Raw genomic sequence first — 14266 nt, 5'->3', positions numbered from 1 at the left:
GCTTTGGTTTTCATGGAAAAGAAACCAAAAAGAGAGAGGACAGCTGTTAACAACTCCCCAGGACTGGAATGCCTTCCCATTTTTCAGTTATTTCAACAGGAAATTCACAGGGTTAAAATTACATAGAGAAAACAAGTCAGAACAAATTTAGCCCCCCCACCCAAAAAGTTTCTTGTTTCAGCTATACAGAAATATCACATTGAGACATAAAAATCAGATGGGCTTAAGGAGAGAATGTCTTTTCATGAATATCAGCTCCCAGGCATTACTGAATACTCTGAGATTAAGCAACTAGTCCCTTGGAGAGTCTCTTGAGAAGGATAACTAAAATTAAAAAAAAGAACATACTCCTCCCAAAGCCTAGAGAAATCTGACCTGGAAAAAGAGATGCAAAAACTGAAACTATTCAGCCCATAGAAAAGTTTCCTGAAGGCAGGAGGATGAGTATTTGTGAGCACCAGTTTGGACGATTAAGAGGGAGGCTGTCAGACTACTTTCTGCATTAAGTCCATAAATACAGGCCAAGAAGCAATGGACTAAGAGCAGAAGACAGGAAACACACTGTCTTGTAGGGTACCTGCCTCACTTTTTCACTTCTCACGACCTCACCATTCTTATTGCGACACCTGCAAAATTTTAGGAAAGCATGGCTATGTTCCACCTGTACTTCTAAGAAATGGTGAGGGGAAAACAGGTGTGTAAGTTTATTGGGATGATATCTTTCATGGATAGTTTTTAAACTTTTATCTTCAGTGCTTTTAGTGGATTACACTAAAAAGTTCTTGTTGCTGATTTTACTGTTTTCTTCAAAGAACTGTTGGTGGAAAGTCAAAATTCCACAGGTGAATGGGTGTTATGTTCAGGGATTTTTGTTTTTCACTAAGGTAGATAGTTTTATTCTGCCACCAACCCTCTTCCATCTCAGTAAATTTTATTATTTGCATATTAGTTGTGCATATGAAATTTGCTTGCTTGAAGCCAGGGAAAACGTATTTTCCTAAATTTCACAGCAAGAATTTACACATTCACTTCCCTTCCTTCTGTTCGCACACATTTGATCTATTTGCTCAGGGAACAGATACGGTATAGCAGTGTACATAGCAAATGACAGGGTGTAATGAACAGAAAATAACCAAGTATGTATGAAGAAGAGAAGTTTTGGAAGAGGTCTGGTCTAAATCTCTTTTCACTTACAGCAATGAAATTCCTATCAACTTAGTGGTGGATCAGGACCATAGAGCAACTGAACAATTTAACACAAACACATCTGGGGAAAAAAAAATATTTTTTATAGGTAACTGGCAAGTGAAGAATAGGCAATATCACTAAGTTATACTCTGTGAGCAATCATTAATTGCTCCATTTTAAAAGAAACTCATGTTCTCTCAAATACTTAGCATATCTCCTCTGTGTTTCCTATCATTGAGTGTTCTTTTTTCACAAATGAGGATTTTCACTGTTTTATCTAGGCACTTCGAGGTCTCATATTTATCACCCTGAACCGGACCTGAAAGTTCCTGAGAAAAAAATAAATTAAACATGTATGTGGAGCACAAAAAATATAGTGGAATTACTCCCTTGATCAACATTCAGTATGAATTCAAATACTCTGCCAGATCAGAACTTTTCTGAATTCACACATTATTCAAAAAGTGTTCAGGGTGTCTTTTGAGTTACTTAGCTGGGGTAGTTGGAAATGAAGAGTTTTAGAAGTTTACTTACGAGAGAAGAAAGACAAAAGACCCCACCCACAGGAGCTGTGGACATCTATGCTTGACCTCACTGAAAATTCAGGGACAGCAGATGTGACAACAGGAATATTAAGACAGGTTGGAAAACAGCATGAAAACATGTCCTCCCATTATCTAAGTTGATCGTGCTACAGTGAGGTTCAGAGATGGAAGCTGATGACTGTGGTCTGATTTCACCAAAAGAGCAGGAATTACCCAACTGTGTCCAAGCATGGGCTTTTATGAGCATACTTATAAAAGTGCTGTCTACAAAACAGAACACACATTCTATGATTATTTTCAACCAACCACAAAAAAAACAGGGACCAGAAGTCAGTCAGGTTCAATGGAACTGACGACACCACACAACACTCCCCACTCTCACCTGATTCCTATCTTCATTCATGCATGCATTGGACAGTGGGCTACAGAGTGAGCAATGGCAGTTTACAGCTGTGATTCAGGATGGTAGGAGCTATCTTGACCAGATTACTTTGCTGCCTTGTGTATCAGTTTCATTTCCAAAAACTGAGGGCAGGCAGTAGCACTTGCTTAGAAGATCAGGATGGAAGGGTAGAGAAGAAAACAAACAGCAACACAACTAAATAAATTCATGAGATCTGTTCCTTTCAGATACATTATGGAAGGTGTGATTGTGTTCATAGGCAGGGAACTGAACCTGCTGGTCCTGGAAGTCCGTATTTGATCCCAGGCTCCTATCTACCAGTAAAGATTATAAAGAAAACCTTTTCATCTGGTAAGGTCATTGCTTGCAAAATTTATATGGCAGCAGAGTTACATCTTTCAGCTAGCAATTAGATATCCATGGCTAAACTAAAGAGCAAAGGTTGCCTGGCTTAATCCCTACCTTGCAGCTTTTCAATACGGGGTGAATAAATGACGTAAGAACTGCACAAGCTTATGTTTATTTATAATACTACATACCCAGCAACTCTAACCTGGAGCACTCCAGAGTGGAAGGATACATTTTTATAATGCCTGTTTCTTCATTAAGATTTCATCATCCACCTACGCTAAAAAGCTACTTCCCCTTCACTTTGTTATATCTGCTTTTACCCGCTCCTGTTCTTGCATTATTTTTTTAATCTCCCATTCCTACTTTACATGCACTCTCAAATTTTAAACAAGCAAAATTTGTGCATTAGTGTGTCCTTTTCATCTATCATTTATGAATGACAGGTTCTTTGGTGCAGCTTAATGGTATGAGAGAGACATTATTTTAAACATTAAAGTGAAAACCATTTACAACTATGATAAGAGAGGTCTGTTGACATTAAACTTTAAAACATGCAGAAGGTAAAGGCAAGTAATTGCTCCAACAGGTGAGAGTCCTATGCATGCGCTTTGTAAGGGAGTTTGTTCAACACAAGATCTGTCTCTTTGTTTTCTCTGTTTGACAACCTGTAGGATCTGGTGCTTCAAACAATGCATCAGCAGCCACCAGAGTTTGGTGACTAACAGGTATTTAGGCCACAGTGCAGAGGATTAATTTTTAAAAATTACCATTTTGTTGGTGGAAAATTTTTTGTACCATTTACATTGGAAAGAAATAACAATAAATAAATAAATCAATAAATCTAAAGAGTTAAACCTTTCTTTTTACACTTCCTGGTCATACCTTTGTCACTTTCACACTGGACTATCACTTCCTTTACTGCCCTCTTCCACTAAAACTATGCAATTCTGTTGTAAGATACCGGCTAACACTTATCTTGCTGTATTTTGTTCCATTCTGTTCAGCAGCAACTGCATTCTGAGAACCATCAACATAGTTAGGAATAGTAAATAAATACATATGAATTTTATATCATATGTACTTGGATTGAGTACTGTTCCTAACAGTGTTAGACACATTGAACAGAAGAGAATACTAGGAAAGAAAAGGGCTCTTATAGAATCTGCGTTCAGTCTGATTTTAGACCACAGGGAAAACATAGCAGATCCCTCAGGGTAGAACTATTGGAAACATGGTACAGCTCAGACAATAGAGAGGATACATACAGAGATTAACTTTTTCCTAGTTACTTTGGAGTCATGCAACTTTCTCAATAACTTGAAAGAGGATGGCAGAACCTTATTGATAAAGCAGACCTTCCACAGCAAGAACAAAAACATGTATCTGGGGCATGGATGACAGATGAGAAAACTCTGATTTGACTGTAAAAGTTTAAAAAAAAAGTTATTTTCATGCAATACTGTATTTTTAGTCGTTGCTATTCATACAGCTGCTTTAATCAGCAGTGGTGAAATAAGTGGTGTGTTGCAGTCAACTTGCTTGGAAGGAAGGGATAATGGCATTCAGAGGGACCTTGACAGGCTTGAGATGTGGACTGAAGCAAACCTCGTGAAGTTCAACAAAGCAAAGCGCAAGGTCCTACATCCAGGTCACGGCAATCCCAGACACACCAATGGGTTGGGCAGAGAAGTGATTGAGAGCAGCCCTGAGGAGAAAGACTTGGAGCTGACAAGTGATGAAAAACTCAACATGAGCCAGCTGTGTGTGCTCACAGCCCAGAAAGCCAATCAAATCCTGGGCTGCATCACAAGGAGTGTGGCCATCAGGTCAAAGAAGGTGATTCTGCCCCTCTACTCTGCTCACATGAGATCCCACCTGGAGTACTGTGCACAGTTCTGGTGTCCCCACCATAAGAAAGACCTGGAACTGTTGGAGCAAGTCCAGAGGAGGGCCATGAAGTTTGTAAGAGGATTGGAGCACCTTCCCTATGAACACAGGCTGAGAAAGCCGAGGCCGTTCAGCCTGGAGAAGAGAAGGTTGCATGGAGACCTCATGGCAAACTTCCAGTATCTGAAGGGGGCCTACAGGGGAGCTGGAGAGGGACTTCTCATCAGGAACTGCAGTGACAGGACAAGGAATAATGGGTATAAATTGAAAGAGGGAAGATTTAGGTTAGATATTAAGAAGAAATTTTTCACTGTGGGGGTGATAAGACAGTGGAACAGGTTGCCCAGGGAGGTTGTGGATGCCCCAACATTGGCAGTGTTCAAAGCCAGGTTGGATAAGGCATTGCACAACCTGTTCTAGGGGGAGGTGGCCCTGCCCATGACAGGTGGGGTTGGGAATAGATGATATTTGAAGTCCATTCCAAACCCTTAATATTCTATGATTCTATTATTCTTTGATTTGAAATTTTAAAGTGATCTGTGAGTAGAGAACATTTATCACTGATGACAGAAAAACCTAATGAGTCATTCAAGGGGTTTACATTACTGACCCATAGAATGTAAGACCCAACCTCCAATATGTTTTCATAAAGACAAATAGCCCCTAAGTATCTCCCAAGCATTCAAAAACAATCCAGGTATTACTTGTCAGTATTCATGAAGAGCAACATTTAATTTGAAAAAGAGATCACTCAGTGTAAAAGAAAGAGATGGTGTAAAACAGGTGAAAGAACCTGTTAGAAAAATTATCAACGACTTACCTTGTAGATTTTGCAATGGCAAAGTCATGATGCCTCCTGCTGCAGCTGCTGCTACCAGTCCTTGGATGTTGGTGAGATTTGCTGTAGGTAGAGTTAGGACGAGTCCTTGTTGGCCCCCCAGCTGCCCAGCCATGTTGAAAGGAATAAGGATTGGTTGATTCAGGGCTGGAGTGCCTCCTGGCATCACCCCTGCTACTGCTGAGGCTAACTGTTGGGCTGTCAGTAGTGGCTGTAAGAAATCACAGACACAAACCTATTTTACTGTGTATAGCTCAGTATTACACACTTACAACTCTTCTGGCTTGAGATCTTTTCATGTGCCATTACAGACATGCACTGCTTCCGGTATCTTAAAGCATACATTTTCACCAACACAGAAAGGTTTGACAAACATGACAGTCTGAAACTGTCACATAGCATAGTAGTGATCTCAGCTGAATCTAGACTGGAAAATTCATTACACATGCACCAAAGATAATTTATGAGCAAAAGAAGACCTAACTCAACTTGGTCTACAAGTACCTAAATGCCAACATTTCCAAGAAATTCCTGGTTGTATACTGATTGATAACAGCAGAAAACACTACACCAACAACTACCAGAATTTTTGTGGACCAAGACTGTCCTGGGAAGTGGAAGAATATTGAGTATCTTCTTAAGAGTATGGCTGAACTTGGATAAAATTGTGAAGTGAGATGGGAAATATTTTAAAGTCTTATAAAGTGCCATACTACTATGCTCTAAAGAAAATAAATATCTGGCATAAAAGATAATGAAATACCTTTACTAATGCAGGAGCTCTGTGTGACAGACATAACTGTCAGAGACAATAATTCTGCATTAAAATTGCACAAGCTCTTTAATATTAAATTATTATATTAATTTCAGAAATCATTTACACAAGAAATGAAAATATTTTAACCTCCTAAATATGTAAAACTTCTTAAGTTTTATTTTAGAAAAACATACAAAATCTAATCTTGCTAAACTTGACTTTTAAAATATACACAATACATACATGTTCCCTTTTTGTAACACTGAATGCAGCCAAAGAGAATCACATTTTCTGCATTACACAGATCAAAGATGATCAATCACAGTTATTTATTTTTCATCAAATTGCACATCTTGATTAGTCAAAAGGAAAGATACTGACCTGAGGCCCAACAGGGAATGCAGGATGGGACTGGCTGGGTTGGTGCTGGTCTGCTGGGCTTGTATCAGGCAGCACTGTGTTTCCCCTGGCCTCTGAAATCCAGAGAACAGATTGACCTTAATATCAAGCCTGGGGACTGCCACATTACCTTCTACTCTGATGTCACATAACATGAAGCTGAAAATGATATGTTAAAGTGCTTTATCAATAACTCAAGCACTCAAATCGCTTATCAGCTGCATAAATTATGCTAACGTTCATTCAGACCAGCCAACTCATTCAAAGAGTTACAGAAATCTGACAGCAGTGAAACTGAAGCTATCATCAACCCAGCTAATGTGGGTTGCATTATACAGCAATTTACATACAGTACATGAGCACTCCGTGCATGTGGGAACTGCATTTTTTTACGCATAGGTGAGCATCAGCCATTGCAATTTCGGAAAGCAAAAATTATCTGAAAAACAATCAAGTCACATTTACTTTCTATCTGAATAAAGTATTTTCTTTTGTCAGTTACTGAGGCAGCAAAAGCTCTACTATGCACAATAAAAAGGTACTATGAAAACTGAAAACTGGTATGCTTCCAAATGACAGCTTGTTTTTTAAAACTGCATATGGAGGATGAGCAAAATTCTGAAAAACCAAGGATTTCCAGCATTTATTGAGATGATCAATATCCAACAATCGAACTATACGCTGGGCACTAATGAGTTGCTAAGCACAGAACACAGTCCAGCCCTACTAGATTTTGCTGAAGTCTGCAATACAGATTTGAAAGGGAGGAAAAAAAAATAAAAACATCCTATCAGTTGTAAGAAAGTACCAATATATTTTCAAAACTATATCCCCATCCCTGATTTCCTCTGGGTGAAGGACTCAACTGATTCACAAATTTTCAGTGCTGATGGCATGATCAAATCCACATTGAATTTTGACGTTGTAAGAATGACAGCAAGTATCAAATGTAGCTGCAAGAGTACTGTGGTCTCTTATAAAGAAAACCCTGGCAATGGCACCAGGTTTCCTGGTTGGTAGGATACCTCCTGTTTTGTTATTCTTCTTCTGATGAGTGGTTGAAATTCCATTCTAAGTAAACCTTAAGAAGATGCTCTTTTCCAGTGTTTATCCTATGAATAGCGAGATAGTTCTAAAACAGTTTCTTGGCACACCCTTGTGCTGTAAGGAAAAAGGATACTATTCTGTCATAAATTTTAAAGAGGGTATTATCAGCTCATTTAAAACAAATTCTTTTATATATTCTCCAAGGGGAATAACTTATAAATAATGGAAATATGAAAAAACCCACCTTCACCACATTAAGGTTCAAATAAAATTGACTGCTACATATTATTCAATTGACTTTTATCTCTACAGCAAGTTGTCAATCATAACAGCATTTAAGAATTGGATTAAACAATAAATGTGCAGAGTTATTATGCGGAAATCTGAAAATCTGATTAATTTGTAATATCTTTTGTGGTCTAAAAAATTCAGAAATGGACATTGCTCTGAGAATACTTACAAGTGGTCTATTGAAATACCTGATTTGGAAATAATAAAAACATACAAACTTGCTGATCTACAGAAATATGTTTGCCATTTTAATGACCACTGTCATTTAATAATGAGAACAAGCTGACCTACAATAATCAGTGAGGATTCCAACAATTGCAACATGCAAAAAGAGACACAGTCACTAAATTTTTTATCTGCAATTTACTCATTCAAGTTAAATGAAAAGAGAAAAATGTAACTAGATATGTGAGATTCAGTGAAAACTGTTTCTTTCAAATGCATAACAATCGTAGTGCTGCTGCCATCCCTAAGACTAAAGACAGGGTTTCCCCAGTATGATTTTCTCCTAAACAAAATAAAGCACAATGTTACTAAACATAATTTTTCCTTTGGTAATTTCCACATACTGTTATGGTCTTTTTTTTTAATCTTTACAACTGTATGTATAAAGTGATATTAGATCAAAGGCTCAATACCAATGAAGATTTTAGTTCCCATTAAGATCAAATCTTATAAGTCGATTTTGTTTACGTAATTTTAAGGGCTGAGAATTTTGTCTTTGTGTGTGATTTAATTAATATTAAAACAAGCTCCTGCTAATCTGTCATGTCATTAAATTTTCCTATGAAATCTTTGGGAAAAGAACAAAACCAAAGTCAAATATTCATTAGAATTAGATTTTATTGCAGTTTTTATACCTTGAGCTCTCAGAAAATACGTAAGAAGTTCTGAAGTAATATGCCTGTGTTTTAGTATTCTTTTTTCCATAGTGCAGCCATCCAAAGAACCACTGATTTCTGTTATCTGTACCATAAGGACTTTTCAATATTTGATCACATAATCCTTATGTAGCACAAGTTGGTTATAACAGACCATCAAGCCAAAATTAATTACACTCCTTTCCTTTTTCATTGTACTAATTGGAACCACTTAAGATTACATTCCTATCACACAGTTACTCACCACAGATAATTTTTTTTAATTTCAGTGCTTAAATTCTCTGCCTGCTGCTTCTAGTTTAGTTCCCATAGGATGAGGTCATCTCAGGAAAACAGCACCCACTTTCATGTGATCCTATATAAAATTATCAATCCTGTATTCTCTGACTGAAATTCTCAGATGTCTCCTGCCCTTTCTAATCTACCTGCTATAACAGACATTCAAGAGTCAAGAAAATGTACAAGAAAATCTGCCTGTTGGGCTGGCACTAAATATAGTGAAGCAAGGGTTTCAGGGTTAAGGTCTGTTGCATCACACAGTGACAGCATTTTTTCCTTGCTGTACGCTGCATTCACTGACACACATAGGTCAACACTCCAAGGAAGGCAAGGCAGAGCACAAAATATCATTAGAAGGCTACTTTTCCTCTTCTGCCTTATAAAAATATATTTCTGACTGGCGGGATTCTCCTGATTTCAGAGGAGTCAGAGACCTCTGTCTATTTCTGATTTCTCTACTATTTCTGCTTCAGCGATTCACTGCTATGAATTTGGAAAAATACCTTCATTAAGACCAACTGCCCTAAATTGGCAGAACACAATCCTCTACACTATTTCTCCCCTCTGTTTCACTGTGTTTATTTGGGAGTTGATTAGTTCCAGATGCTGGAACGACCTATGCAGGTAAATTATTCCCTGTCCAAATTCCAGTCCTCACTAATAAAAATGGACTGTCAAAATCTAGCCTAGATTTTCCACTTGTCCAGATCCAGGCCATTACCTCCTGTTAGGTTATTCTCCAACTCTGCTCAGCCTTCTATCAGTGAGAGCTCTGTCAGCAAGGAACCAGGACTTGCAACAATCCCTGTGGGGTTAGGGAACTACCAGCAGCACCTTCTCTGCAACTACGTTTTGAAGAGATTCTGTTCTCATTACATCCCCATCTGCTGGTGCACAAGGGGCAGGGGGAAGGCAGTGGCAGGGCTACTACCCTGAAAAGAGGGCCAATTCTTAACACTGTTTGCCTAGGCAGGGCTCTTACAACTAACTGAGTGCTGACAACACAGCCTAAGTCAATGAGTTTGCTCAATAGTACCATATGAACAGACTGGAGTGCCACTGACGTAGTACTGCCATGACTGTAGACAAGGCTTTAATATTTAATAAGCAGTATTCATCATATGTGATTCATCATAAATTAATTATAAATTATATAATACATACATTCACCTCTCATCCCACCAAGGGACTGGAAGAGCATGACACAATAAAAAATTGAAGTGCACTGTAAACACGGTAAAATAGCCTTCTTAAAATAAAATATTATTTAAAATAAAGCTAAGTAAAACAAAGGCAACCTCCTTCTCCCCCTATCAAAACAAGAAAAAAAATTCCACAAACCAAGTGAAAAGCCATGTTGTACAATATCTGGTTTTAAAAAGAGAAAACAACAAGAGAAACGTCAGAAGAAAAAAAGAAATACCACATCTCAAGGCCACCAAGCCTCATACAAAATTACAGCTGTAAATGTACTGGTTATAAAAGGCTCTCCACAGTTTGCTACTATTTTGTTTCTTACACATTTTCAGCAACACAACAGGTAATTCAGTTCTTAGTGTCTCCCAGTGCCCTCTGAAGGTGAGAATGCTCCATTCCCCTCTTTTCAACTAATGGGGAAAGGAGACTCCAGTATGGATTCTCAAATAAGCACAATTTAGCTGATCTCCTCAGCTGTAGTTCCACTGTTCAGGGAGGCATGGGTCAAAACACAAAACTGCTCTGCTACTCCTTGGCTGCTCCAGGGGTACAGCAGTTCTGACAAGGTGAACCTGCACATGCTCCCCAGCACCCTCACTTGGATGCAATGCGTGTCCCAGCAGCCCTTGTCTCACCTGGTCTCCGATGCTTGCAAGGAACCTGCAGCTGACTGGAAAATGGAACTATACTGAACAGCATCACAGGAGAGATGATGGAGTGCATTAAACTTGTATGTCCAGTTCTACCCTGGCCCTTCTGTGCATGTGTGCTTGTGCCTGCTCAAAGGCATGATGAACCCTCTCATCTCTTCTCAAACTCTGCACCAAAGCTCACACAAAGCCAGTGCTCATACCAAAGCACAGGACTAGTCTCAACAGATGATCTGGGTATGAACGACTTCCTCATGGTTTTCATGAATGTATTTAATATGTCTCACATTTGTATCAAAACAAGGGACATGCTGGACCACCTCTCTTTAGCACTCAATGCTTTGAAAAATGAGCCAGATCAAATTCAATAATACTAGATTTTCAGTAATCAAAAGAATATGTAAATTCTTCTGAGATTTAAGCAAATATTTCAAATGCATTAACATTAATAAAAGAACACGTTTCAAGCAACCGTTCATATTAAATCTTTAGCTAGTTCCACAATGTGACATTCAATTACTTGTACTTATCTCTCAGTAACCATAACGATAAGAAATCAAAAGTGGACTTTTTTCTTACTCACTGAGACAACTCACATTAAAGATATAGCTATGAGAATTAAACCATTAAAGTAAAAATACTGCCTGTGAGAAAAAAGTCTTACATTTTTAAAACTAATAAACTAGTAAAATAAACAGTCTGAGCAATATATAGCTGCATTTAGATCATAATCAAGAGAAAAAACCTTTTAGAGGAAATTAAATAGACCAACAGATAATATTCAAATTATCAGGTATGGTGTGTGAAAGTCTATCATCTCTGATTAAAGTAACTCAGCTCTTCACTAAATGAAACCTTAACTTTCAGCAATTATACCAAGAGCAATCTTGTGAACAAAATCCAATAGCTGAAAGAAAAAATTCAACTGATAATGAAAAAAATATAAAATTCCCTCCAAACAATCTTTATTCTGCCACAAACCACCATATTTTGGCTCTTAATTTCACTATTTTCAATTTCCTGTTGCATCAGAGTTTGGACATATAGGGAGGAAGAGTTCACAAACTACCACATTGTAAAACATTAGTAATCAGATTGTTGCACAATATTTCACAAACACACCTAAATTTTACAATATTTTCCGGAGACAAAATTGAGATTTTATGCTGATTCTATTTTACATTGGTATTACTACCAATGTAAAATTACTACCAGCACCTGTTAACTCTGAAACCTAATAAAATTGAAACGTTGATGTTATTATTTTACTGTTTAATCATTTCAGCACAAAATACAAATACTGTGCACATCTTCCACAATGTCAGATTGTGTCAATTTACATAACTCTCATTCTTAATTTTCTCCTACCTATATACAAAGCCTTTCTAGTTTAGCTTTGAAAATATTTGTGGTATGATAACAAAATGGTATATTGATTTACCAGTATTGACATATATGTCAATGCAATATCCTATACTGAAGAGCTAAAAATCCTACATTGAAAATGGATTGAATTAGACAGCAGTATGAATAGAGAAGATTTGCTTTACTGAGTGTATCATTCAGTACTTAAGTAAGTAAAATACCACTGTTTTATACTTATCTGAAATTGCCCTGCAGTTGCTACTGCAAAACTACTATAATCACCTGGAGAGCTCAAAGTCATTCTGCCAGCAGAGTATAGAATGCCATCTTTGTCCGGTACCTGGGGATATTTCCTCCTAAAGCCTCTTCACCTACAAGGCACAAAGTAGCTGAAATCACTGTCCTCATTACCCCCATGCACAGAGATTGGTTTGAATTTATGCACCTGCATCTTTCTGGATTAGGACTGATAACATTAAAACTCCATGACTCTTTATAACGAAAATCAGACTATTAAAGTGATTCATGTTACAGAGGACTTCTCCTGGGCAACCATGAGTTATATTTACTACCTAACAAAAATCTACTATACCAAGGCACAAAATCACAAATAACTCAAAATCCCAGTTCTCCCAAGAGCCTTAAGTTTTCTTCTTTCCCATCTTCATTTTTGTCTCTTTCATGGTCTCATCTTTTCCTTTTTTCTGTAAGTGATTTTTTTGTTGTTGTTATTGGTACCTATATGAATATTCTTCCACTTCAGACAGCTCATGGGAGAAAAGAAGTATTGCTACTGCAGGAAAGGTGAAGGGATATAATTGCAAAAGTATGTTCTTTATTCAACATAGACTCATTCTACTTTTCTTCAACCACTAAGTACAGTGCATAAAAATCCCTTGTTAGTGGTACATACATTTTTTATGAGTTGGACCCTTCATATTGAGAGTTCTAGCTCCTTTTATACTGTATGCATTAGCACAAATATTAAGGCCACAAAGACCCTATCAGTCTTCTCTGAATTCATACAACATTTCATACTCACTGTTTGCTGTTAGTGCTGGTGAATGCAATGATGATAAAGGTTGCTTACCAGAAGATGGACAGTTGAATGCATTATTATTTCATGTTGGGCAGCTGATCCCTAGCTAAGAAGGGCAGGAGGCTTCTCTAAATTAAACTTTCCTTTCATTCCATCCCTGGAAGTTTACTAAATGCCAAAGAGTGAGCACGTTAAAGAACATATATTTTGGAACATCTATTTTTGAAACTGTTACAGTTTGCCATCTTTATAGCTATCTTAGATTTCTTTATGATTTTTTACAGTGTTTATCAATGCATATTGGTTTTGTTCCTAATAGGGAAGAGGGCAAGCTTTCCATCAAAAGCCCAACTTGCCAACATTCACCCTCCCCAGCTGACTTCTGTACCCTTCCCCCAAATGAACCAGATTATGAAGATATTTTGTAATGATATATATTGCTGTTTGCCTGGGGAACCCGGCACAGTTACTTAATATGTGTTCGGCTGCGGGCACTACAGGCTACTGAAAGCCAGGCAATACATGTGGACGATCTCTGGTGCACAGTATTTCAGGCTTTTGGGTGAAAGAAAAGCATAGTATGTCTGACATATTTTGCTTTTTACAAGTTACGTTGGTAGACTAACTTCAACAGAGAGGGCACAAGTAGGTGGCTGATGACAGAAATTCTACTCACAGCTTTGACAAGGGACTGGAAAGAAAAAGCTGTAAGGTGGGAAGCAGATGAACCTAGTATTCAATCAGTCCTATGAGAGCCTGTTTAAAAATTCAAATCACCTAGTTTGGTGAGAGGAGAATATCCAGTTAAAAAAGGAAGCATCCAGTTAAACCTAGTAAAAGCACCTCACAGCAGAGTCAGTTTTCAGCAAAATGCACCCCATAATATATGTAAACTCCTGCTGAAGCAATCTGACCAGGAAGTATGGTAAATCAACAGTGGTTTATCACCGTTGCCACTGAGCTCACTGCTTTCATCCCTGTGGTGTCTTTAACAATTTTATACTCTCTGCTGTGGTCTTTACACAGCCCTGTGGGGCAGCTCCATCAAGTGTCTCATTACAGGTTGTTCAGCTGTTCAGACTTTATTGAGACTCTTGAAAGAGCCATCCCACAGAGTGGCATAGTGTAGGAGTCCAGTTGAGATCCAGG

The 14266-nt window shown here is 37.9% G+C and overlaps 1 protein-coding gene across 3 annotated transcripts in view; it reads right to left on the bottom strand.

Annotated features, from left to right (window-relative positions):
- Positions 1-14266, bottom strand: part of POU6F2 (POU class 6 homeobox 2) — a 333404-nt gene that overhangs the window by 176555 nt on the left and 142583 nt on the right. For all 3 annotated transcript variants that reach the window (XM_032103316.1, XM_032103326.1, XM_032103335.1), the window contains exons 3-4: positions 6351-6442; positions 5195-5423 (exon numbers count right to left, since the gene is read on the bottom strand). In XM_032103316.1, coding sequence (XP_031959207.1) covers positions 5195-5423; positions 6351-6442 — 321 coding nt within the window. The remainder of the gene's footprint in view (positions 1-5194; positions 5424-6350; positions 6443-14266) is intronic.

The sequence above is a fragment of the Corvus moneduloides genome, chromosome 1 (assembly GCF_009650955.1).
Source record: "Corvus moneduloides isolate bCorMon1 chromosome 1, bCorMon1.pri, whole genome shotgun sequence".
Taxonomy (NCBI): Eukaryota; Metazoa; Chordata; class Aves; order Passeriformes; family Corvidae; genus Corvus; species Corvus moneduloides.
The sequence above is the reverse complement of the archived record's forward strand: the minus strand, read 5'-3'. Positions and strand labels throughout refer to the sequence as shown.